General features: G+C 41.2%; 1 protein-coding gene across 1 annotated transcript in view; it reads left to right on the forward strand.

The window, feature by feature from the left end:
- Positions 1-26,721, forward strand: part of LOC133562852 (uncharacterized) — a 172,861-nt gene that overhangs the window by 134,268 nt on the left and 11,872 nt on the right. Inside the window, exon 3 of the mRNA XM_061916657.1 lies at positions 22,198-22,363. Coding sequence (XP_061772641.1) covers positions 22,198-22,363 — 166 coding nt within the window. The remainder of the gene's footprint in view (positions 1-22,197; positions 22,364-26,721) is intronic.

Raw genomic sequence — 26,721 nt, forward strand, 5'->3', positions numbered from 1 at the left:
ATTAGTGCTGTGTTTTACAATGCTACGAGCTAACATCTCCCTGTTATAGGGGAACATTATCACCAGACCTATGTAAGCGTCAATATATACCTTGATGTTGCAGAAAAAAGACCATATATTTTTTAACCGATTTCCGAACTCTAAAAGGGTGAATTTGGTGATTGAAACGCCTTTCAAGTGTTTGCTGTTGGAGCAATGACCTTTCACCCGTGACGTCACAACAGGAAGCAATCCGCCATTTTCTCAAACACATTACACACACTAAGTCCAATCAGCTCTCTTATTTTCCGTTTTTTCGACTGTTTTCCGTACCTTGGAGACATTATGCCTCGTCGGTGTGTTGTCGGAGGGTGTAACAACACGAACAGGGACGGATTCAAGTTGAGTGTGCTAATCAGACATATCAATGGTCACGGCATGCTAATCGATGCTAACATGCTATTTAGGCTAGCCGTATGTACATATTGAATCATTATGCCTCATTTGTAGCGATATTTGCATCCAGCTTTTCCCTCCACCCACATTTAATGCCAAACAAACACATACCAATCGATGGATTCAAGTTGCACCAGTGGTCAAAAGATGCAAAAGTCCCTCGATTGTTCTGCACACTTTACCGACGATAACGATGCTACGACAGAGATGTGTGGATATCCTGCGACACTCAAAGCAGATGCATTTCCAACGATAAAGTCAACAAAATCACAAAGGTGAGTTTTGTTGATGTTATTGACTTATGTGCTAATCAGACATATTTGCTCACGGCATGACTGCCAGCTAATTAATGCGATCATGCTATTTAGGCTAGCTGTATGTACGTATTGCATCATTCCCTCCACCCACATTTAATGCCAAACAAACATATACCAATCGACGGATTCAAGTTTTACCAGTGGTCAAAAGATGCAATCGTTGGTTCGAAGGCGATCGCCGAATTTGTCCTCGTTTCCGCTGTCTGACGTGATATGGCTCAATAGCTTCAGTTTCTTCTTCAATTTCGTTTTCGCTATCTGCCTCCACACTCCAACCATACGTTTCAATACATGCGTAATCCGTTGAATCGCTTAAGCCGCTGAAATCCGAGTCTGAATCCGAGCTAATGTCGCTATATCTTTCTGTTCTATCCGCCATGTTTGTTTGTATCGGCATCACGCAGTGATGTCACAGGAAAATGGATGGGTGGATTTAGCGATGGTGAAAATCCGGCACTTTGAAGCAGTTTTTCGGGATATTGCGTGATGGGTAAAATTTTGAAAAAAATTTCGAAAAATAAAATAAGCCACTGGGAACTGATTTTAATTGGTTTTAACCCTTCTGAAATTGTGATGATGTTCCCCTTTAAGGATAGGGTTGCTGCTGCTTATGTGGTGAGTGAAAATGCAATATATTATGTCTCTTACTTTACTTAGAGCATATCTGTAGGCTTATTAGTGATTCCTAGAGCCCAAAAAAAGTCTGCGGGCCATAGAGCGTTTTCCGTTCGGGCTCCATTACTCTGGAATGCCCTCCCGGTAACAGTTCGAGATGCTATCTCAGTAGAAACATTTAAGTCTCACCTTAAAACTCATCTGTATACTCTAGCCTTTAAATAGACCTCCTTTTTAGACCAGTTGATGTGCCGCTTCTTTTCTTTCTCCTATGCCCCCCCCCCTCCCTTGTGGAGGGGGTCAGGTCCGATGACCATGGATGAAGTACTGGCTGTCCAGTCGAGACCCAGGATGGACCGCTCGTCTGTATCGGTTGGGGACATCTCTACGCTGCTGATCCGCCTCCGCTTGAGATGGTCTCCTGTGGACGGGACTCTCGCTGCTGTCTTGGATCCGCTTTGAACTGAACTCTCGCGGCTGTGTTGGAGCCACTATGGATTGAACTTTCACAGTATCATGTTGGACCCGCTTGACATCCATTGCTTTCGGTCCCCTAGAGGGGGGGGGGGGGGGGGGGGGGGCACATCTGAGGTCCTCTCCAAGGTTTCTCATAGTCAGCATTGTCAATGGCGTCCCACTGGATGTGAATTCTCCCTGCCCACTGGGTGTGAGTTTTCCTTGCCCTTTTGTGGGTTCTTCCGAGGATGTTGTAGTCGTAAGGATTTGTGCAGTCCTTTGAGACATTTGTGATTTGGGGCTATATAAATAAACATTGATTGATTGATTGATTGATAATATATATATATATATGAAGAGTTCATACGCAAAAACCGATAAACGCCATTTTGATAAAGTTTAGCCCAGCCTCGGTAATATATAGTCCACCACTTCTATTGTGTTATACCAAAATCAATTTGTTTGCAAATGCGGACAAATGCCGCTTTTAACGTCATTTAGTTCAGCGATTTATTGCAAGAGCCGATAAGCGCCATGGATCATCTACCACAAAAGCCGATATATCCGTTTGCCCAACCAGCGCTGCAGTACGGGATCACGTGACAAACACAATGGCGGCGCGCACGGACTCACTCAGTGTTGTTATCCACGCATAAATAATTTGGAAGCTTCTCCTGTCAACACTGTTAAGCCAGCGAAAAAAACTGACGTGTTGAAGTTATTATTTGATGTTGGCGCTAGCACGCGTGTCCGTGAGTTTTACACCGCTGCGTTAAACGATGTTGTCGAGCATGGAGCTAATGTCGATAGCGATGATGAGTGAGCTGTTATCTGCACAGGAGTGTTTTTGATAGGCAAACCAGGTTGAGCATCTGTGGTTGTTTTATTAATAAAACATTGTCTTCATTGCAACACTGTTTTTTTCGTTTTTTCATTTTGTGCTGAAAAGCACAAGGTAAATATGTGAGGTCACGGTTCCGAAAAACCATGTCCGGTTAGCAAGTACGAAAAAACAATGTTCGCAGGGACAGCTAGATTTATACGTACCAAGGGATCGAAACTGTTAAATAATGAAGTAAAGAAATGTGAACAGTTGTTACGTTGAAATGTGGCTTTCGATAAATTTCACGTTCTGTTTTTCTCTCCATCTTTATCTTGAATATTATGCGAAATAACGACCGCAAAGAAACCGATTTTGGAGATATCTGTTTTTGCGACATATCATAATTTGGATATATCTGCTTTTGACGTAAAACCACATCAAACACTCTTACTTGAAAGCCATTCATTACATCAGCATTTCTTAAAAGTTTAGGCTTTCATGACTTGCTTATGTTGGTATTAAATAAACCATTGTACGCTTGTACAACACCAGCAGGCAGAAAATCGTTAATATACAGAATCGGTCAAAATGGATTTATCTGCTTTTGCATATGAACTCTTCATATATATATATATATATATATGTTGTTGTTCAGTTAAACTACATAAATGTGGATGGGTGTTTGTTTGTGGTTTACAGATACTAACTGAACCTGCACCCCCTCTCCAAGGCCCAGGCTAAGACCGATTTTTTTTTATTTTATTTTAATCTTCTATTCCCCCCCCCTGTTTACCTGTATCTCATCTTTTTTTGTAAGGGGCGCTGGAAGCCGGCAGACCCGTCAGCGATCCTGTTCTGTCTCTCTGTAATGTTTGTCTGATCTTGAATGGGATTGTGCTGAAAATTGTAATTTTCCTGAAGGAACTCTCCTGACGGAATGAATAAAGTACTATCTAATCTAATCTATAAACCAATATGCAACATTAAAGTTGGAAGAGTCCAAATGATGACCGTGTGTTCTCTGACCGGAACCCCAACGTGGTCAATATCCCTGAAAAAACAGTCGCAGAGTTTAATACTCAACACACTAATTTAGTCGTTTACAAAAATGTTCTTTCTTGACTTCACTGACTGCAGCCTGTAGAATTTGGCCCACTCTAAACGCACAGTAATTTGTAACGGTGTGCAAAAGGTCAGCATGACTTCCTGTTGCTTTCGCAACACATTTCCATTTTGCAACGTTCCTGATGCCCACCTTCGACACAGCTGCATCCGCGCTTCTTTTTTTCCCTTTACTTCCTCGCTCACACTCGTCAGGATACTACCCTGACACCAAGCTGCCATTCATTCGACAGTGCCTAAAACACGAGGCAGGATATTTTTTTTTCTCTCCTTTTTTTACCTTGATGTGTTTTTCAGGAGCTTTATGTTCGCCACATGGCACGGTCGTGTTCCTTCCGAACATAGACCTGAGGCGAGGTGTTGAGTTTTCCAAAAAAGGTTGCGTTGTAGTTCATGACTCTGGATTTGTGACATCTTAGAAGAGAGTAAGCCATCAAACACAAGCGAGCGGCCAAGGCTAAGTATACGATTTCTTTTCATGGCTCCAGTTGCTGGGTTCATGCCACCGGAGAGCACAAAACACAGACTTCAGTAAGAGCGGCAACATGGTCGACTTATCCTGGCTCGGGCTAACACTTCCCACTGATTTGGGAACTGGAGTACGAAGTCCCACCTCGTCCCGGCTGTTGTTCAACTATCTCTAAATGTACTCGTGAACATTTGACGTGTTTTCCGATTCCGATGGGACTACAGTGCACTCATTGTGATGTGTCCCTTGGCTGGAGTCCCCGGCCTGTTGTCCCCCCCCTCGTTCCCGGCTATTCCCGTCTTTTTTCAGAAATGATCAAAAACAGAAGGAAAAGACCTGGAAAAAAATATCATAATGTAAATGTTTAAACGTTTCCATTCACTCTCCAAATTGGACAAGACTGGCACGGAGCTGAGAAACAGCAGCACTCCTGACTAAGTCTCATCGAAATGAATCCCAGTTGGAGCGTTACGGCGCGAGCCTTGACGTCCAAATAATGAACAAAGTACGTGTCCACACACACACTTTTCCTCAGGCAGACATCACTGTCACGGGGGGACAACCCTCAGGAAAAAAAACACATCTTTTTCTCCTCGTCGAGCGGCCGTTGCGACTGGATAGAGGCAGGGATGCATAAAGTCGGGCTTGTTTTTACAGGAACCACATGTTTCGGGGATGACTGGCGACTGCGGAGGATCTGTTAACCTAGCTCCTTTTCTGACAGCGGCCCCCGATTGCCACATCAGGAGCCGGTGACTTGTACTTTCCCTGATAAAGTGCTTGTTTTTCCCCATTGAACCTCATGGAATTTTTTTGCACCCCTCCCCTTTACCAGCAAGCTGAGCTGTGCGATCCAAGCTGTGCCCCCTGCTTCCCTTACCTTCAATAACTCATAAATACTTTCATGGGACCTCATAAGCCATACATTACCGGAACATTGCAAGCATGTATAGTGTATGAACTCGACAGAGGGTTAAAATCCACTTTTTCTTACTCCGCAGACTTCTTTAATGAGCATTTCGTGGAAAATATTTAACAAGGATTAGCACATGTTGAAGCCTTAGTTGTTAAACTCATATAACGGATATGGTGTGTGTGTATGAAAAGTGAAATCATAAAGCAAACCAGTTGCATTTTAATTGTATTACTCATTACATTTTAACCCAACGAAAAAAAAAAGTTTCCCTGTTTTTTGACGGGTAAATTGCCTGCAGTTGCTAAACAATGCAACACTGATTGAAGGCTAGTAAATATCGACGACGGATACTTACAGTCATGATCAAACACATAATGTCATGGCTGTCTTGAGTTTCCAATAAATTCTACAACTCTTATTTTTTTGTGATAGAATGATTGCGGCACATACTTGTTCGGCACAAAAAAAACATTCATGAAGTTTGGTTCTTTTATGAATTTATTAGGAGTCTGCTGAAAATGTGACCAGATCTGCTGATTCAAAAGTATACATACAGCAATGTTAGTATTTGGTTACATTAGATTAGATAGTACTTTATCTATTCCGTCAGGAAAATTAAAATTTTCAGCACAATCCCATTCAAGATCAGACAAACATTACAGGGAGACAGAACAGGATCGCTGACGGCTCTGCCGGCTTCCAGCGCCCCTTACAAAAAAGATGAGATACAGTAAACAAGGGGGGGAGGGGAAGAAAAAAAATAGAAGATTAAAATAAAATTAAAAAATCGGTCTTAGCCTGGGCCCTGGAGAAGGGGTGCAGACTGAGGCCAACGGAAAAAAAACAACTCATAGCCATAGTACTCATCCCTCTTACATGTGTGTAAGACGGAAACATCAAACATCAAAGAACACAGAGGACATTAAAGACATTAAAGCAGCAGATACAAGCAGACACTTCTACATAAAATAAAAAGTAAAAGAAACATATCCACTGTGGTGGCCTCTGCGGTGTTCCACGCCATTGTCCGCTGGGGAGGAGGGAGCATGGCCAGAGACAGGAGCAGACCCAACAAAGCAACCAAGACAGCCGACTCCACTCTCGGCCAGTGTCCAGTCCGCATGGATGAACGAGGATACGTCCAAGGTGACTGAGGTGTCCGACACCTGCTCACCCAGTCAAGACACCGTGAAGCCTCTCCGTCCCAGCGCTCAGTGCCAGCTCCGCAGTCCTGTCCCCTCATCCGCATCTCCTCCAGTCCCTCCAAACCGACTCTGGTGTAGCAGAGACCCAGCAGCTGGTCTCCATAGCCAAAAGGCTCCCGGGAGGCAGATCCAGAAGTCCACAAAAAAGCACCACAGAGGTCACGAAAGTGCCACCCCTTGTCACACAGTCCCAAAGGGTACCGGACCAAAAGGCAAAAAAAAAATATATATGTATATAATAACACATGAAAACTAGAGGGAAACACAAAAGGATGACATAAGAGCACAGATCTCCTGCCAACAGCAGCCACTACAGCAGCGCCATCTTGGAAAAAACATGTCCCTTGGCAAGTTTCACTGATATAAGGCACTTTTGGTAGCCATCCACAAGCTTCTGGTTGAATTTTTGACCACTCCTCTTGACAAAATTGCTGCAATTCAGCTGAATTTGTTGGTTTTCCAACATGGACTTGTTTCTTCCGCATTGTCCACATGTTTAAGTCAGGACTTTGGGAAAACCATTCTAAAACCTTAAGTCTAGCCTGATTTAGCCATTCCTTTTCCACTTTTGATGTGTGTTTGGTGTTATTGTCCTGTTGGAACACACAACCGCGCCCAAGACCCAACCTCCGGGTTGACGATTTTAGGTTGTCCTGAATAATTTGGAGGTCATCCTCCTTTTTCATTGTCCCATCTACTCTCAGTAAAGCAGCAGTTCAATGGGCAGCAAAACAGGCCCAAAGCATAAAACTACCACCAGCATGCTTGACAGTAGGGCTGGTGTTCCTGGGATTAACGGCCTCACCTTTGCTGGGTATTGTGGCCAAACAGCTCAATTTTTGTTTTATCTGACCACAGAACTTTCTTCAATGTAATGTCAGATGAAACTTTAGGAATGTTTTTTGTGACCAACAAGTATGTGCTCCAGTCACTCTATCACAAAAGGCTGTTGAAGAATTTATGATGGGGACTGAGAAAACTGCTGTGTTCCAGACCATAGCGCCGTATCAAATCCATCCGCCCATGTGCAGCCTATCTCAGCTGCACATGGGGGGCAGGCGGTGTACACCCTGGACAAGTCGCCACCTCATTACAGGGCCAACACAGATGGACAGAGAACATTCACACTCACATTCACACACTAGGGCCCATTTAGTGTTGCCAATCAACCTATCCCCAGGTGCATGTTTTGGGGGTGGAAGGAACCCAATCAAATCGTGTGCTAAAAACTTGATAAAAATTACTTTTTGCTGGAAGGTCAAAAGTTTACATGCACTTGTGAAGGACATAATGTCATGGCTGTCTTGAGTTTCCAATACTTTCTACAACTCTTATTTTTTGGTGATAGAGTGATTGGAGCACATACTTGTTGGCCACGAAAAACATTCATGTAGTTTGGTTCTTTTATGAATTTATTATGGGTCTACTGAAAATGGGACCAAATCTTCTGGGTCAAAAGTATACATACAGCAATGTTAATATTTTTGGTAGCCATCCACAAGCTTCTGGTTGAATTTTTGATCACTCCTCTTGAATTCAGCTGAGTTTGTTGGTTTTCTAACATGGACTTGTTTCTTCCGCATTGTCCACATGTTTAAAGGGGAACATTATCACAATTTCAGAAGGGTTAAAACCAATAAAAATTAGTTCCCAGTGGCTTATTTTATTTGTCGAAGTTTTTTTCAAAATGTTACCCATCGTGGAATATCCAGAAAAAAAGGCTTTAAAGTGCCTGATTTTTCGCTATCTGTGAAGCCACCGTCCATTTTCCTGTGACGTCATCCAGTGATATATATACATGCTATCCAGGCAGATAGCAAAGCAAGATATAGCGTCATTAGCTCAGATTCGGACTCGGATTTCAGCGGCTTAAGCGATTCAACAGATTACGCATGTATTGAAACGGATGGTTGGAGTATGGAGGCAGATAGCGAAAACGAAATTGAAGAAGAAACTGAAGCTATTGAGCGAATAACTATTGATGCTATTCGGCCATGTCTGCCCTTAGCATCGCCGGTAAAATGTGCAGACCAAATGATCGGGAGTTTTATATCTTGTGACACTGGAGCAACTTAAATCTGTCGATTGGTAATTGTTTGTTTGGCACTAAATTTGGGTGGAGGGAAACGCTGGATGCAAATATAGCTGAAAATGTACATACAGCTAGCCTAAATCGCATGTTAGCATCGATTAGCTGGCAGTCATGCCGCGACCAGATATGTCTGATTAGCACATAAGTCAATAACATCAACAAAACGCACCTTTGTGATTTCGTGGACTTTATCGTTGGAAATGCATCTGCAGGATATCCATACATCTCTGTGCCATGTCTGCCTTAGCATCGACGGTAAAATGTGCAAACCAAACGATCGGGACTTTTGCCACTTGTGACACTGGAGGAACTTAAATCCATCGATTGGTAAGTGTTTGTTTGGCATTAAATGTGGAGGGAAAGGCTGGATGCAAATATAGCTACAAATGTACATACAGCTAGCCTAAATAGCATGTTGCTATTCGATGCACATTTTATGTAAATCAACTTGAATCCGTCCCTGATCGTGTTGTTACACCCTCCGACAACACACAGACGAGGCATGATGTCTCCAAGGTACGGAAAACAGTCGAAAAAACGGAAAATAACAGAGCTGATTTGACTCTATGTTTATAATGTGTTTGAGAAAATGGCGGTTGACTACCTATCATCGCTCCGAGAGCAAATAATAGAAAGGCGGTTAATTCGCCAAAATTCACACAGTTAGAGTTCGGAAATCGGTTAAAAAAATATATATGGTCTTTTTTCTGCAACATCAAGGTGTATATTGGCGCTTACATAGGTCTGGTAATAATGTTCCCCTCTAAGTCAGAACTTTGGGAAAGCCATTCTAAAACCTTAATTCTAGCCTGATTTAGCCATTCCTTTTCCACTTTTGATGTGTGTTTGGGGGTCATTGTCTTGTTGGAACACCCAACTGCGCCCAAGACCCAACCTCCATTTTGACGATTTAAGTTGTCCTGAAGAATTTGGAGGTAATCCTCCTTTTCCATTGTCCCATTTAAAGCAGCAAAACAGGCTCAGAGCATAATACTACCACCACCATGCTTAACAGTAGGTGTTGTGTTCCTTGGATTAAAGGCCTCACATTTTCTCCTTCAAACACATTGTTGGGTATTGTGGCCATCGTGTGTTTCATCTGACATCAGATGGACAAAGATAAGACCTTCTGGAGGAAAGTTCTGTGGTCGGATGAAACAAAAATTGAGCTGTTTGGCCACAATACCCAGCAATATGTTTGGAGGAAAAGAAAATAGATTATTGGAAATTCAACAAAGCCATAACATATGTATGTAAACTTGTGACCACTACTTCTTCTACCTTCTTCAGAGTCAACATGTCACGGTAGGTGTGCTAATCTATAAGAGAACTAAAGCCAGCTTGCCAGCAATACCTCTAACACCCTCATGTTTATGAAAATCCAGAAATTAACAAGATTCAGTCTTAACAGGGGCAGTCTTTGGGCCTGTGTTGGTATGTCCCGTTCTGCTAGCTTATCTTTAACCTACAAACTTCATTTGTCTCCCTTGCATGTACATACCAAGGAATTGGTACTGATTTCGGTACTTTTACAGGTACAGAATAATGTCTGTCGGTACCTTTGTTGCACGTGATGTTGCGTGCAGTTGCACAATCGACACGGACTAAAGCACTTGGCTTAGGGTAACTAGCAGTTAAACACTCAGAGTGGATTCAGTCGGACTGCCTCTACTTAATGTTAACATTTTCCATGCCAACAAAGCAGGAAAAAGGTGCTTAAAAGTACAGTAAGTTTCTACTTTTTAAAAAAAAAATGCACTAGCTAAATGCTAATTAACAGTGGATGTGCCATAGACATACTTTTGGTTAGTATTAGCAACTTTACATGGCAATTTCAACACTCCATAGTTTGGTAATCAAAAATACTAACTAAGATGCACATACATGTAAACAACTGGTTGGAAATAATTACAATATTTAATATTTATTATATATTTAAACACTATGTAGGCTCAAATTAGGAAATGTTGAAAGAACCAAATTGGACGAAAAAGTAAGAAAATAAAATAAAAAGCCATCTGGAGCCGCAAAAAATTAAAAGCCTTCTATAAGTGATATAATAAAGGCAACGCATGATGTAAGTGTTTATATTAGCTATATTAGCCTACTATCAAAATTACTTTAAAAGTCTTTTATAAGTGTTATACTGAAGGGAACACATAATGTAAGTATCTAGATTAGCTATATTAACCTACTATCAAAATTACTTTAAAAAGTCTCATATAAGTGTTATACTGAAGGGAACACATAATGTACGTGTTTATATTAGCTATATTAGCCTACTATCAAAATTACTTTAAAAAGTCTCATATAAGTGTTGTACTGAAGGGAACACATAATGTAAGTATCTAGATTAGCTATATTAGCCTACAATTAAAATTACTTTAAAAGTCTCATATAAGTGTTATACTGAAGGGAACACATAATGTAAGTATCTAGATTAGCTATATTAGCCTACTATCAAAATTACTTTAAAAAGTCTTATATAAGTGTTATACTGAAGGGAACACATAATGTAAGTATCTAGATTAGCTATATTAGCCTACTATCAAAATTACTTTAAAAAGTCTCGTATAAGTGTTATACTGAAGGGAACACATGATGTAAGTATCTAGATTAGCTATATTAGCCTACTATCAAAATTACTTTAAAAAGTCTCATATAAGTGTTATACTGAATGGAACACATGATGTAAGTGTCTATATTAGCTATATTAGCCTACTATCCGTCACGCCTATGGATCAATTTTTGTTTTTGTCATGTTTGCTCATGTTATGTTTTGTTTTTTGGACATTCCGTTTTTGCACTTGCTGGTTTGTTTTCGTCTCCATGCCAACTCATTGATCTTCACCTTGCCCTCAAGTCACCTTGTCCTCAGCCCTCACACCTGTTAGTAATGATCACAGTTATTATTTAAGCCAGAATAACCAGGTAGTCGACTGGCAACTTCCCACTTTTCCCACATCAGCCATCTACCTTCATGCCTTGCCATGCTGTTTATTATTCTGTCCATTCCACGTAAGTTTTTGGTTTGTTATCCATGCCACAGCGCAAGTGTTTTTGTTTCACGTTTATAGTTTACAGCATTTGTTCTAGTCATTTGTTTTTGTAGCCAAGAATTTGTTCTCCGCCATTGTGCGCGCCCTTTGTTTGCCTTTTTGTAGTTTTGTTTGAATATAAATAAAGATGTACTCACGTTCACGCCAGGCTCGTCCCAAATTCCCTTTGCACCGAAGAAATATTCCAAGTCCATGCTTGACACTATCAAAGGCTGACGCAAATTTTCATTGACAGAAATATATTCTAATTTTCATTCTACAAATATTTGCAACATTGGAAATCATTAGTAACATGGATGCTTTTTAGAGAGTGAGGTAACTCCTAAACATGTCTTAGAATGGCCAAACTTATAGATGTGTGTGTCCAAGTTTAAGGAAACGGCAGACTGTCTTCTCTTAATGGATTTTTTACAATCTTTGCAAGCTGGGTAACTTTTGCTGTGGTCTGGAACAACATGGCACACAAACAATTATCTGAAATGCAGCCAATATTACATACGGAAAATGTGTCATGAGACATGTAAATATATATTCAATAGATCGAGGACATAAGTGAAGTAAATTAAATGAGCTCAAATATACCCACAAACAAGGCATAATGATGCACTTTGTACATGCAGGTAGCCTAATTTGGAATGACCAAAAATGACTGATAAGCACTCCGGTAAATCAACAAAATCAACATAGATCACTTTTGTGCATTCACACACAGTATTAAATGTTTGATGGACAAAATGAGACAAAAAAACACGTCTTTCTGTGGCAGCATCGGAGAAAGTTGTACATGTAAACAAACTACGATGAGTTCAAGGATCGCTGAATTTAGAAGAACTAAACAGTGTTTGCCAAATACTCACACCAGTGAAGCATGTTTAATGTAAACAGTGGGATTTCTAACAATTAGGAAGGTTTGTGACATGTTTGTTCTTCGACAGATAATACATTTAAACAAATATTATCTTTTCTAATTCATCTTTTTCCAGTTTCACACATCTCTGAAAGAGGTCCAGGGAGCCACTAGGGCGGCACAAAAGTCTAGAGCCGCCGGATGCTTGACCCCCGGTCTAGCGCTATATAACTCTAATCCATTTTCATTTTTCTTAAAATTACCGAGAATTGGTACATTAAAATAGAAATGCGAAGAGTACACGTCCCTATATGCATACTTGCCAACCTTGAGACCTCCGAATTCGGGAGCTGGGGGCGGGGTTGAGGTGGGGATGTGTGGTGGAGGGGCGGGATTATGTGGTAGCGGGTGTATATTGTAGCGTCCCGGAAGAGTTAGTGCTGCAAGGTGTTCTGGGTATTTGTTCTGTTGTGGTTATGTTGTGTTATGGTGCGGATGTTCTCCCGAAATGTGTTCGTCATTCTTGTTTGGTGTGGGTTCACAGTGTGGCGCATATTTGTAACAGTGTTAAAGTTGTTTATACGGCCACCCTTAGTGTATGGCTGTTGACCAAGTATGCCTTGCATTCACTCATGTGTGTAAAAGACGTATATATTATGCGACTGGGCCGGCACGCTGTTTGTATGGAGGGAAAGCGGACGCTAAAGTCAGTGCCTGTAAGGCACGCCCCCATTATTGTTGTCCGGGCGGAAATTGGGAGAAATTCGGTAGAATGGTTGAGTCTCCTGGGAAAATCGTGAGGGTCGGCAAGTATGCTTGTATGTTCCCATGTTCTCCCAGCAAGCTGCCACTCATCTTGTTACAGCATCGAAAGTAGTGCTTGGAGCTCTTCTTTGGCTGTTGTTTTAATTCTCTGTTCCCGCTCTCCTAATTAACGGCTTCACTCAAAACGGATGTCCCAGTTGCACCACCCTCACCGCAAAGATTATCGAGCTACAAAAACAAATATCCACATTACGCTTGACTGTAAAGCCGGGCAACAAATTGTCCTCATCCTCTCAATACTGGAAAATACAAGTATTGCTTTTGACACTGAACCTAGCACTGCTTCTCCTACACAGCAAAAACTTAAGTATAAGTAAGATTAAATATCTCAAATAAGGGTGATATTGGCTTATTTTCTGTCTGATAAAATCATTATTCTCACTGTGACAGGTCTCCAGCCGTCACCGTGTGGGTTGCAGTGACCATCGATGCAAGACGCATTGTAGCAGGTTTGACTCTTGTTTAGTGTTTCAATAAACATGTTTTGGTTTCAGTCGGTCACGCCAATTTCTAGCACGACCTCGGCGTGCCTTTCGGTGGCCGGTGGTTGTGTCTTCCGCGGGGGCTCATCTTCCTCTGGGTCGTTCTCGCCTTCTTTGTTTTCAAGTTGTTCCTTCTCCTACTTCTGCCACGATTGCTCCTCTTTCTGCCCTTTTATGCTGCAGCAGAAGAGGCAGGGATTGAGAGCAGGTGTGTCGTTTACGCACCTGACTCTGATAGATGCAGTGTCGCTCCAGGCGTGCCCCGCCTCTCCGCTTAGCTGCATGCTCCGCCTCCTGGCCGCCATCTTGGGCAGGACTGCTGTTTGTCCTAGCCTGCTGTGAGCTTCTCGGCTCCGTCTCTCCACACTCACTAAGCAGATTTTAGTTAGCGTTTTACTTGTTTTTGTTGCGATCTGCTGCTCAGATCTTCACATGTTTGTTTTTTCATTCTCAGTCTGACCCGTTTATTTCCTGTTTTTGTCCATCACTATGGTTACACATCAGTTCACCTGCTGCTCACGCCCCGCACACCTGCTACAGATTATCACCGTCACTTTATAAGCCGTCCTCTTTTGTTTGTTCAGCCTGGGTTCATGATTTGCTTTTCACGCAACAAGTTACGCCTGCACTCTATATCGTATGTATATTCTCGCTAAGCTTTTCACGCTAGCCATTCATTGTTCATTCCAGTTCTCATGCTGAGGTTTTTGTTTTACTGTTTTATGTGCCTACGTGCCAGTTTATTTCTCATTGTTGTATATCCTAGCTTTTATGCTAGCGTCCTTTGTTTGTTTTATTCTACTAGCTCTAGCATTTTTGTTATATAGCTCTTTGTGTTATTTAAATACATTTTGTATATCTTACCTTTGCTGTGTTCACTTGACACATCCTCGAGGGAATCGAACTCGGCATCACAATGCCGAACAGACGTAACAGTTTTAAGGATTTCGGTCCTAAATTATCCCAGTAAGATACTACAGCTTGTTGCTGAGATTTTATGACCTATATTGAGTAAAACATGCTTGAAACTAGAGTATCAACTGATGCAAAGATGTGTCATCAACACTCACAAGTATTAAACTACTTTTTTGAAGTAATAATTTCTTGCTTAAAGCATGAAAAAAAAATCATGATATATTTATGTCAAGATAACGGTACTAGCATTTACTTAAATTAAGAATATTTTTCAACATATTGAGCAAAAAGGTCTCATATTTTTTTCCTAACATGAAAAGTGCACTTGTTATTAGTGAGAATATACTTTTTTAAAGATATTTTTGGGTTCATTTAGGTTAATTTTACTTGTTTTGGAAAGTCTTGACAAGCCAAATTTGTCTTGTTCTATTGGCAGATAATTTTGCTTAGTTCAAATAAAATACCCCTAATTTTTGTAATTTTTTTTTCTTGTTTTAGAACACTGACTTTTTGCAGTGTTCCTTACCGGGATTGCATCTTCATCATTAATTAAAATGGCGGCCCCTGTAGCTGCTGCCCCAAACACTCATCTGGAAGACAATCTTAGCAAAATTTACCATAGGAAATAATTTTTGATGAAAATATAGGATTTTGTGATTTTGCAGCAAGTAGGTCTTGCCCCCTTTTTGCACATTTTCTCAGATAATAATGCATGAATATTAAAGGCCTACTGAAACCCACTACTACCGACCACGCAGTCTGAGAGTTTATATATCAATGATGAAATATTAACATTGCAACACATGCCAATACGGCCGGTTTAGTTTCCTAAATTGCAATTTTTAATTTCCCGCGAAGTGTCCTGTTGAAAACGTCGTGGAATGATGACGAGTATGATGATGCGTGCTTGTGACGTTATTGGTTGTAGCGGACATTTTATCCCAGCACCAATCACGGCTAAAAGTCGTCCGATTTAATCGCATAATTACCCAGTATTCTGGACATCTGTGTTGCTGAATCTTTTGCAATTTGTTCAATTAATAATGAAGACTACAAAGAAGAATGCATTTGGTGGAAAGCAGTGTATTTCGGCCGGCTGTAGCAGCACAAACACAGCCGGTGTTTCTTTGTTTTCTGTGAAGCTTTAATATTAAACAGAGTGGTCAAGCAAACATGTTTCTCTACCACATGTCAACCGGCAGGTTTTGGGGAAAAAAATTGTGGTAATAAGTTGGCTCTTACCGTAAACATGAGCGGAGCTTGTGTCATTCTTCCTGCAGCTGTCAAAGAGGCAACTGCAACTTTCTTAGCTCCTCCATGGCTTCCCTCAGAGACACTGGCGGTAACCACACCCCTCTGACTTTCAGGTATGACTTTGTAATCTAACTAAAATACTAGTAACACAATAATCAAATAAGGGATTTTCCAGAATTATCCTAGTAAATGTGTTTAATAACATCTGATTCGCTCCTGCCCTCGTCTTTTTTCTTCTTCTAGTCCTTCACTCTAACTTTCCTCATCCACAAATCTTTCATCCTCGCTCCAATTAATAGGGAAATTGTCGCTATGTCGGTCAGAATCGCTCGCGCTGCTGGTGTCTGTGATTGTAATCAATGTGCAGATGTAAAGAGCCCTCACACCAGTGACGTCACGCGCACATCGGCTTCTGCTTCCGGTACAGGCAAGGCTTTTTTTTTTAGCAACCAAAAGTTGCAAACTTAATCGTCGATTTTCTCTACTAAATCCTTTCAGCAAAAATATGGCAATATCGGGAAATGATCAAGTATGACACATAGAATGGACCTGCTATCCCCCTTTGAATAAGAAAATCTAATTTCAGTAGGCCTTTAATATAGCCATTCAAGAAACCTATCCCAGCTGTAATCTTTGATATTTCTCCCTGAATAAATGCCTCTGGTATTCTGCACATTACACCTTGTACACGTTATTGGTCTTCATATTCCTGCATGACAATGTTTTTATTTTATTTTCTACGTTCCCATCCTCACCTATGGTCATGAGCTTTGGGTCATGACCGAAAGGATAAGATCACGGGTACAAGCGGCCGAAATTAGTTTCCTCCGCCGGGTGGCGGGGCTCTCCCTTAGAGATAGGGTGAGAAGCTCTGCCATCCGGGAGGAACTCAAAGTAAAGCCACTGCTCCTCCACATCGAGAGGAGCCAGATGAGGTGGTTCGAGCATCTGGTCAGGATGCCACCCGAACGCCTCCCTAGGGAGGTGTTTAGGGCACGTCCAGCTGGTAGGAGGCCACGGGGAAGACCCAGGACACGTTGGGAAGACTATGTCTCCCGGCTGGTCTGGGAACGCCTCGGGATCCCCCGGGAAGAGCTAGACGAAGTGGCTGGAGATAGGGAAGTCTGGGCTTCCCTGCTTAGGCTGCTGCCCCCGCGACCCGACCTCGGATAAGCGGAAGATGATGGATGGATGGATGGATGGATGGATGGATTATTTTATTTATTTATTTTTATTTTTTTATAAAATCAACATAAAAATATACAAGATACACTTTCAATTAGTGCATCACCCCCCCCCCCCCCCCAAAAAAAAACCTCCCTCCCCCATTCACACTCATCCACACCCACTCAAACAAAAAAGGGTTGTTTCTTTCTGCTACCAAAATTCTGGTTCCCACAACATATATAACACAGTCTACAAGGGCCACAGTCCCTGAAACACACATGCTTGTGTGTGCCGCCCGTCCACTAACATTATCATTAATTACTAGTTTTTTGTTACGGTTATATATATATATATATATATATATATATATAGTTCAAGGGTGGACCCCGAGATGCAGAGAATGGAGGCAAGGTTAGTGATAGTGACAAAAAGTAAATATTTAATAAGTCAAAATGGTAACTAAGGAAGATGGGGCAAACGTGCACACCAAGGGACATATAACAAAGGTAGTCTCTCTCAGAGGCCGGCAGGGAAAAGGCCAGGGCACACACAGCGTGGCAAAACTAGTCCTCAAAACAAGGAGGCTAGAAAAAACAAAAACACAACGAGGTCAAAATACATGAATATACGAGAGCAACATACCAGGGGAGCTGAATGCGAGAGGGACGTGTCAGAGTGGAGTTCAGGAACAATAGTCGGCAGGGACCAGCTGGCGGTGAAGCGCTTAAATACTACCGGGAGGTGATTGGCAGCAGGTGTGCCTAGTGAGGGCCAATAGACTGGGGAAAAACACTGACACACCAGATGAGGAGGCAGGTAGAATACAACAAACACAACAGTTTTTATTTCATTGTTTTATATTATTTTACTTTCTTTTTTTATCCAAGACAATTTTTATTTATTTATTTATCTTATTTTATTTTATTTATAAAATGAAAGAAGGACCTTATCTTCCCATGACAATGTTTTAAAGTTCTCTCTTTATCTCGGCCGACCACAAAATCCACTACTTTTCGGCCAGTGTCCGGTCTGCATGGATGAGCGAGGATGCGTCTAAGGAGGCCGAGGTGTCAGACACATGCTCATTCAGCCAAGACACTGTGAAGCCCGTCCGTCTCGGCGCTCAATCCTGTCTCTTCATCCGCATCTCCTCCAGTCTCTCAAAATGGACTCTGGTGTGGCAGAGACCCAGCAGCTGGTCTCCATGTCCTTTTAAAATATTAGTAAAAGAATATTGTCTGCAGACAATTAGTTTACAACTTACCTGCTTACTGTTTCGGCTGTCACTGGTGTGATGTGTCAAAAATAGTCGGCGGTTTTGGCCTCCCACATTATAAAAACTATTGGTCTGCACACGAGGTTCAGGAATGTTGGGAGGCTGGTCCTACATGGTGTACTCTGTCACACACCACATAGTTCACTTTGCCACGTCGGGACTTGAGTTGGCCGAATCCTGCCGTCGGCACGTGTAGGACTTGGCGGAAATTGAACGCTTTGTATTTGTATTTTTGTATTGGAAGGAGAATGTGCAGTTACATTAAAAAAATGGCTGCACCAGATTTAGCACCATATTAACTGGAGATGTCCGATAATGGCTTTTTTCCATTATCCGATATTCCGATATTGTCCAACTCTTTATTACCGATTCAGATATCAACCGATACCGATATATACAGTCGTGGAATCAACACAATATTATGCCTAATTTTGTTGTGATGCCGCCGCTGGATGCATTAAACAATGTAACAAGGGTTTCCAAAATAAATCAACACAAGTTATGAAAAAAAAAATGCCAACATGGCACTGCCATATTTGTTATTGAAGTCTTAAAGTGCATTATTTTTTTTTAACATGCCTCAAAAGAGCAGCTTGGAATTCGGGACATGCTCTCCCTGAGAGAGCATGAGGAGGTTGAGGTTGGCGGGGTTAGGGGTGGGGGTTGGGAAGGCGTATATTGTAGCGTCCCGGAAGTGTTAGTGCTGCAAGGGTTTCTGGGTATTTGTTCTGTTGTGTTTACGTTGTGTTAGGGTGCGGATATTCTCCCGAAATGTGTTTGTCATTCTTGTTTGGTGTGGGTTCAAAGTGTGGCGCATATTTGTAACAGTATTAACGTTTTTTTATGCGGCCACCCTCAGTGTGACCTGTATGGCTGTTGACCAAGTATGAAATGCTTTCACTTGTGTGTGTGAAAAGCCGCAGATATTATGTGATTGGGCTGACACGCAAAGCCATTGCCTTTAAGGTTTATTGGTGCTCTGTACTCCTCCCTACATCCTCTTACCACTCCGCACAGCAGCTTTTTAAAAAGTCATAAATTTTACTTTTTGAAACCGATACCGATAATTTCAGACGCCACATTTTAAAGCGTTTATCGACTGATATTATCGGACATCTCTAATATTAACTTCCATCTGCAATCCTTTTATGGTGCATCTAACATCCACAATTAAAGTTTGGTTGCTATCAGCACTTCAGTCATCAACAATTCCATCATCTGAGAAATGGGCATTGTAACAGTGCAGATCTGACTTCGTAGGGTGTGTACAGCGAGCAGTGAACATAGTGAGTTCAGAAAGCATAACATAGATAGTACTTTTTATGGGTATAGTTATAGGTATAGGTTTAAGAACAAATTTATACATTTAATTATATACATTTGATTATTTACAATCTGGGGAGGTGGGATGTGGAGGGGTGAGCAGTGAGCTGACAGAGACGAAAATAGACGCAAACATCACAAAAACGAACAGAGCTGACAGCGAGAGACGGCAGGGCAAAGCACATACTGGCGCCGTCTTCTGGAAGCTCAGAAGTGCCATTACTCAAATAGTGAAAGGTAAGTGTTGTTTTTTTGTTTTTTAGTAACCAGCAGGCACAGTACTGTTAGTAGAACTACTGCGTTTTTATTACTGTGTATTTGATAGGTGCCGTCTGGAATTCAACTATTTATTTTATTTATATATATAATAAAATAAATATATATAGCTAGAATTCACTGAAAGTTAAGTATTTCTTACATATATAACTGTATATATATATATATATATATATATATATATATATATATATATATATACATATATACATATATATATATATATATATATATATATATATATATATAATATATATATATATATATATATATATATATATGTATATATATATATATATATATATATATATATATATATATATTAGGGGTGCGGGACAAAATTGATTCGAATACGAATCGAATCGTTTACATTGTGCGATTCAGAATCAATTCTCATTTTTTAAAAATTGATTTTTTTTTTTTATTCAATCCAACAAACCACTACACAGCAATACCATAACAATGCAATCCAATTCCAAAACCAAACCTGACCCAGCAACACTCAGAACTGCATAAAAAAGGGCAATTGAGAGGGGACACAAACACGACACAGAACAAACCAAAAGTAGTGAAACAAAAATGAATATTATCAACAACAGTATCAATATTAGTTATAATTTCAGCATAGCAGTGATTAAAAATCCCTCATTGACATTATCATTAGACATTTATAAAAAATAATAAAAAAAGAACAATAGTGTCATAGTGGCTTACACTTGCATCGCATCTCATAAGCTTGACAACACACTGTGTCCAATGTTTTCACAAAGACAAAATAAGTCATATTTTTGGGTTCGTTTTATAGTTAAAACAAATTTACATTACTGCAATCAGTTGATAAAACATTGTCCTTTACAATTATAAAAGCTTTTTTTTTTTTTTAAAACTACTACTCTGCAGGCATGTCAGCAGACTGTGGTAGATCCTGCTGAAATCCTATGTATTGAATGAATACGGAATCGTTTTTAAATCGAATTGAATCGAAAAAAATCGATATATTATGGAATTGTGACCCCAAGAATCGATATTGAATCGAATATATATATATATATATATATATATATATATATATATATATATATGTATATATATATATGTAGGTGTGGGAAAAATCACAAGACTACTTCTTCTCTACAGAACTGTTTCATGAGGGGTTCCCTCAATCATCAGGAGATTTTAATGGAAGCATTCGCATACAATGGTTTATATAGTGCACAGAGTGGGTGGGTACAAGCAGGCGTAGGGGCGTGGTGATTGGCTCATGTGTTACCTAGGAGGTGTTTCCGTCTGTGGCGGCATGTTGAAATGATTTCACTGCGCTTGTTGAGGGATGATAGATCTGGATGATATATAATAAACAGTTTTCTCTTTTAAGCATAGGTTGCATCTTTTATTACCACTGTTGTAAGGTGTGCTGGATGCAAGAATTTGCCATGTTATTGAATATTCAACATTATTGTCTTTGAGGTTCCAAATGTGTTTGCTGAGTTCTGTAGAATTCCGCAAAGTCTGGTTTCTAAAGGAGGCGTTGTGATTATTCCATCTTGTTTGAACGCTCCTTCGGTTAATCCTACGTACGTGTCGGATGTGTTAATGTCCTTGCGTGTTACTTCTGCTTGGTAAACGAGTGATGCCTGTAAGCACCCTCCGTTGAGAGGGCAATCAGGTTTTTTGCGACAGTCACATTCCTTATTGGTTTCAGAGTCGTTTAGTCTGGGGGTGGGCAATCCTTTGGCAATTGCTTTGTTGTGCTTTGAAATGATTTGTTGTATGTTATTCATACAGCTGTAGCTCAATTTAATGTTGTTCTTGTTGAATATTTTTCTTAGGGTGTTGCCTTTGGGGAAGTGTTTGTCGATCAGAGTGAGGAACTTGAGGCCGATGTTGGTTGAGACGTTTTTGCTGAATGGCGGATTGTACCAGATGATGTTTCGTTTTCTGCTCTTTTTTGGTTGGTTTCCTGGAGTGGGTTCATAGGTGAGGGTGAAGTTGTATCCGCTTTCATCAAGTGCTTTCTGGTACGGGGGGGGTATATATATATATATATATATATATATATATATATATATATAGGAAATATTAATGAAATACTCGAGTTGGTGAATTGGCTGTAAATATACACCCCTCCCCTCTTAACCACGCCTCCCAAAATCAGAGGTCTCAAGGTTGGCAATATGCCATGTCTAAGTGCTTGATTTTATACACCTGTGGCTAGGCCAAAGTGAATAAGACACCTGATTCTCATCAATTGGAGGAGTGGCCAAATACTTTTGGCAACACAGTGCATGAGGCCACGTGTCTTCCTGCCGCCGCACTTGTCCAGATACAAGAGTCTTATCAAGGCTGCCCGTATCAGCTTTTACACAGCAGGCCTGGCTGGGAGGCCTTCACCTCCCTCACCACCTTTCCCCCAGAGGCTTTCTGCTCGGCACTTGCAGGCTACTGTTGGTGGATACGGTATCTACAGATGGCAGGCCTGGGAAAACTGGGTGAGTCAGACGCGGCGAAGGCAGTGAAAGAAAAAAAGGGGGTAGAGGAAAAGTTTTTGATAAAATAGGAAACAGAGAGAGAGGCAGGGGGAAAAGAAAAAGTGGTTAAATCACAGGAGGGAGTGAGTAAAGGAGGCTCCTTCAGGGGGAGATAAAGTTCTCTCCTTTCCCTCTTGTTTTTGACGGGCCAGTTGATGTTTTTTCTTTCCCCTTCCATTTCTGTTGTTTCTCGACGCAGGCAGCGGAGGCTGGATCTCCCGAGTGAAACCACCTGGCGTGTTGCCCTCCCCTTCCTACCCCATTTTCCACCCATATATGCACTCAATGACCATCTCAATCCCTTGGCTGCACGCCAGGTCACCTTAGCAACCCCGCCGCCACAACGCCAGAGGAAATATTCCGCTCGTTTTTACTCGATTTTTTTAAATTTTTGTGCCTCCGTGTGTGTTCAAGAATGTTTGTATTTTGCTCAACTCTCCGCCGTATCCCATTTTTGAGGCTTGGAGCGTCAACATGCTGTGTGTTCCCCCCCCCTTCTTAGCGCGGTGCCGGAGAGCGGAGAGAGTGTGCAGCTTGCTTTAAGTGGAACTTTAAGAGTCACACAACATGCAGCTGGTCTTTATTACTTCCCCTTCGGTTCATTGAAGCATAATTACATTCTGACTTCATCCCAACCTTAGCATGACCTCTGCTCTCCTGTCAGACGCACTGGCAGCCACACACACACACACACACACACACACACACACACACACACACACACACACACACACACACACACACAATCGTGTATACGCCTGTCGACGAGCAGGATCCCACATTTTGGTGCACACGCACAAACGCCCCCACCTACAAACAGACAGACATTTTATCCCCAGTCTGAGCTGAGATCATAGCGACCAATATAATAGTGTAAGTGAGCCCAAACACAAATTGGGCTCCTGTTGGAAAACCCGGCTCTATGCGGCGTGTCCTGGTGCGTGTGTATTGGAATTGAACCCCGACGACCCCGTTCCTCCCTGCCTCTGTTTTTTCCTGTTCTCCGCCGTTCTAATAAGGAAAAGGTCGCCAATCTGTCACAAACGATGACTTTTTTTTTTTTTTATCTCGGACCTCATCCAAATTTACATTCCTGCGCGCGCTCTGAGGTCCGAGAGCCAGTTCCAGCTCGTGGTGCCCAAGACCAGACTTAAGACCAGGGGAGACAGGACCTTCTCTGTGGTCGGCCCTAAGCTCTGGAACACTCTGCCCCTCCATGTTCAAACTGCTTCCACAGTGGAGTGTTTTAAGTCTCGTCTTAAGACCCACTTTTATTCTTTGGCTTTTAACACTACGTGAGTTGTGTGGTCCTCTGTCCTCTGTGTTTTTTATACACTTTGATTTCTATTTTACTGTTTTAATTGATTTTACCCTTTAAAATTGTTTTTAATCATATATATATTTTTTTATACTGGTTTTATATTTATTTATTTTTTGTTTTATTTAGTCATTGGTGGAGCATAATATTGTTTTTTAATATCGTTTTTAACATGGCTGTGCAGCACTTTGGAAACGTTATTGTTGTTTAAATGTGCTATATAAATAAAGTGGATTGGATTGGATTGGATTTTTACGGTAACTTTTCCATCCTCCTCTTCGAGATGACTTCACTTTCTTTCTCTCGCTCTCTCTCTCTCTCTCTCTCGCTGTTTGGAGTCAAGGGCAGAGCAACGAATTCTGGGCCCCACGCACAAGACTTACAAAAGGCCACCTATCACACCATAAGCCAGTGGTTTTCAACCTTTTTTCAGCGATGTACTCCCTGTGCACATTTTTTTAATTCAAAAAACGGAACAAAAAAACGGAAATGCTGATTATCAGTCCTGCTAGACACCGACCTCTATTTAATAATACAACTCTAACATTTGACAACCAAACAATTAAACAAGCCGACACGGTAAAGAATCTGGGTGTTATCTTTGACCCAACTCTCTCCTTTGAGTCACACATTAAAAGCGTTACTAAAACGGCCTTCTTTCATCTCCGTAATATCGCTAAAATTCGCTCCATTCTGTCCACTAAAGACGCTGAGATCATTATCCATGCGTTTGTTACGTCTCGTCTCGATTACTGTAACGTATTATTTTCGGGTCTCCCAATGTCTAGCATTAAAAGATTACAGTTGGTACAAAATGCGGCTGCTAGACTTTTGACAAGAACAAGAAAGTTTGATCACATTACGCCTGTACTGGCTCACCTGCACTGGCTTCCTGTGCACTTAAGATGTGACTTTAAGGTTTTACTACTTACGTATAAAATACTACACGGTCTAGCTCCATCCTATCTTGCCGATTGTATTGTACCATATGTCCCGGCGAGACATCTGCATTCAAAGGACTCCGGCTTATTAGTGATTCCCAAAGCCCAAAAAAAGTCTGCGGGCTATAGAGCGTTTTCATTTCGGGCTCCAGTACTCTGGAATGCCCTCCCGGTAACAGTTCGAGATGCCACCTCAGTAGAAGCATTTAAGTCTCACCTTAAAACTCATTTGTATACTCTAGCCTTTAAATAGACTCCCTTTTTAGACCAGTTGATCTGCCGCTTCTTTTTCTCCTATGTCCCACTCTCCCTTGTGGAGGGGGTCCGGTCCAATCCGGTGGCCATGTACTGCTTGCCTGTGTATCGGCTGGGGACATCTCTGAGCTGCTGATCCGCCTCCGCATGGGATGTTTTCCTGCTGGCTCCGCTGTGAACGGGACTCTCGCTGCTGTGTTGGATCCGCTTTGGACTGAACTCTTGCGACTGTGTTGGATCCATTATGGATTGAACTTTCACAGTATCATGTTAGACCCGCTTGACATCCATTGCTTTCCTCCTCTCCAAGGTTCTCATAGTCATCATTGTCACCGACGTCCCACTGGGTGTGAGTTTTCCTCTCCCTTATGTGGGCCTACGGAGGATGTCGTAGTGGTTTGTGCAGCCCTTTGAGACACTAGTGATTTAGGGCTATATAAGTAAACATTGATTGAATTCAAGTACCCCCTAAAAGCCTTTCTATAGACACACATGCTGGTTGTAGCTATTGGGCTGTTTCTAGTTTATTTTTAATATTACTATTTTTTTTACACTGTGGCACTTTGAGGTTGTTTGCTCAACATAAAGTGCTTTTTACAAATAAAATCTATTATTACTATTATTATTATTAATCAGCGCAAAGCATTTTTGGTTGAAAAAAAGAGATAAAGCAGTAAAATACAGCACTATGTCATCAGTTTCTGATTTATTAAATTGTATAACAGTGCAAAATATTGCTCATTTGTTGTAGTGTTTGGAAAAAAAGGTATAAAATAATTTAAAACTTAAAACAAGTGATTCAGTTATAAATAAAGATTTCTACACATAGAATTAATGATCAACTTAAAGTGCCCTCTTTGGGGATTGTAATAGAGATCCATCTGGATTCATGAACTTAATTCTTAACATTTCTTCACAAAAAAAGACATTTTTAAAATCAATATTTATGGAACATGTCCACAAAAAATCTAGCTGTCAACACTGAATATTGCATTGTTGCATTTTTTTTTCACAGTTTATGAACTTGTCCAGGGTGTACCCACCTTCCGCCCGAATGCAGCTGAGATATTCTCCAGCATCCGCTGTGAACCCAAAAGGGACAAGCGGTAGGAAATGGATGGATGGATATATATTTGGCAGAAAAAAAAAAATACTCAAACATTACAAACGCCAAGGGGGCCACCTTTGCTTAGGGCCACAGTACATCATCCCCACTTACTCCTCCACTTTGACTCCCCTGTTTGGAGTGCTGATGTTATGGGGGTTTCTGGTCAGTCGTTTGCCTTATTTCCTTCCCCTTCTTTTTCAATCATCACAGGATTTTCCTCACATCAAAACAGCTGAGCCGTGTCCTCCAGTGGGTCAACGCTGAAAACCCTCTCACCTGCAACGACTCCGTTAAAGGCCTACTGAAACCCACTACTACCGACCAGGCAGTCTGATAGTTTATATATCAATGATGAAATATTAACATTGCAACACATGCCAATACGGCCTTTTTAGTTTACTAAATTACAATTTGAAATTTCCCGCGGAGTTTCCTGTTGAAAATGTCACGGAATGATGACGCGTGCTTGTGACGTTATTGGTTGGAGGGGACATATTAGCCCAGCACCACTTGCGGCTAAAAGTCGTCTCTTTTCATCGCATGATTACACAGTAATTTGGACATCTGTGTTGCTGAATCTTTTGCAATTTGTTCAATTAATAATGTAGAAGTCAAAGTAGAAAGATGGAGTTGGGAAGCTTTAGCCTTTAGCCACACAAACACATGGTGTTTCCTTGTTTAAAATTCCCAGAGGTGA

This window comes from Nerophis ophidion, linkage group LG12 (genome assembly GCF_033978795.1).
Source record: "Nerophis ophidion isolate RoL-2023_Sa linkage group LG12, RoL_Noph_v1.0, whole genome shotgun sequence".
NCBI lineage: Eukaryota > Metazoa > Chordata > Actinopteri > Syngnathiformes > Syngnathidae > Nerophis > Nerophis ophidion.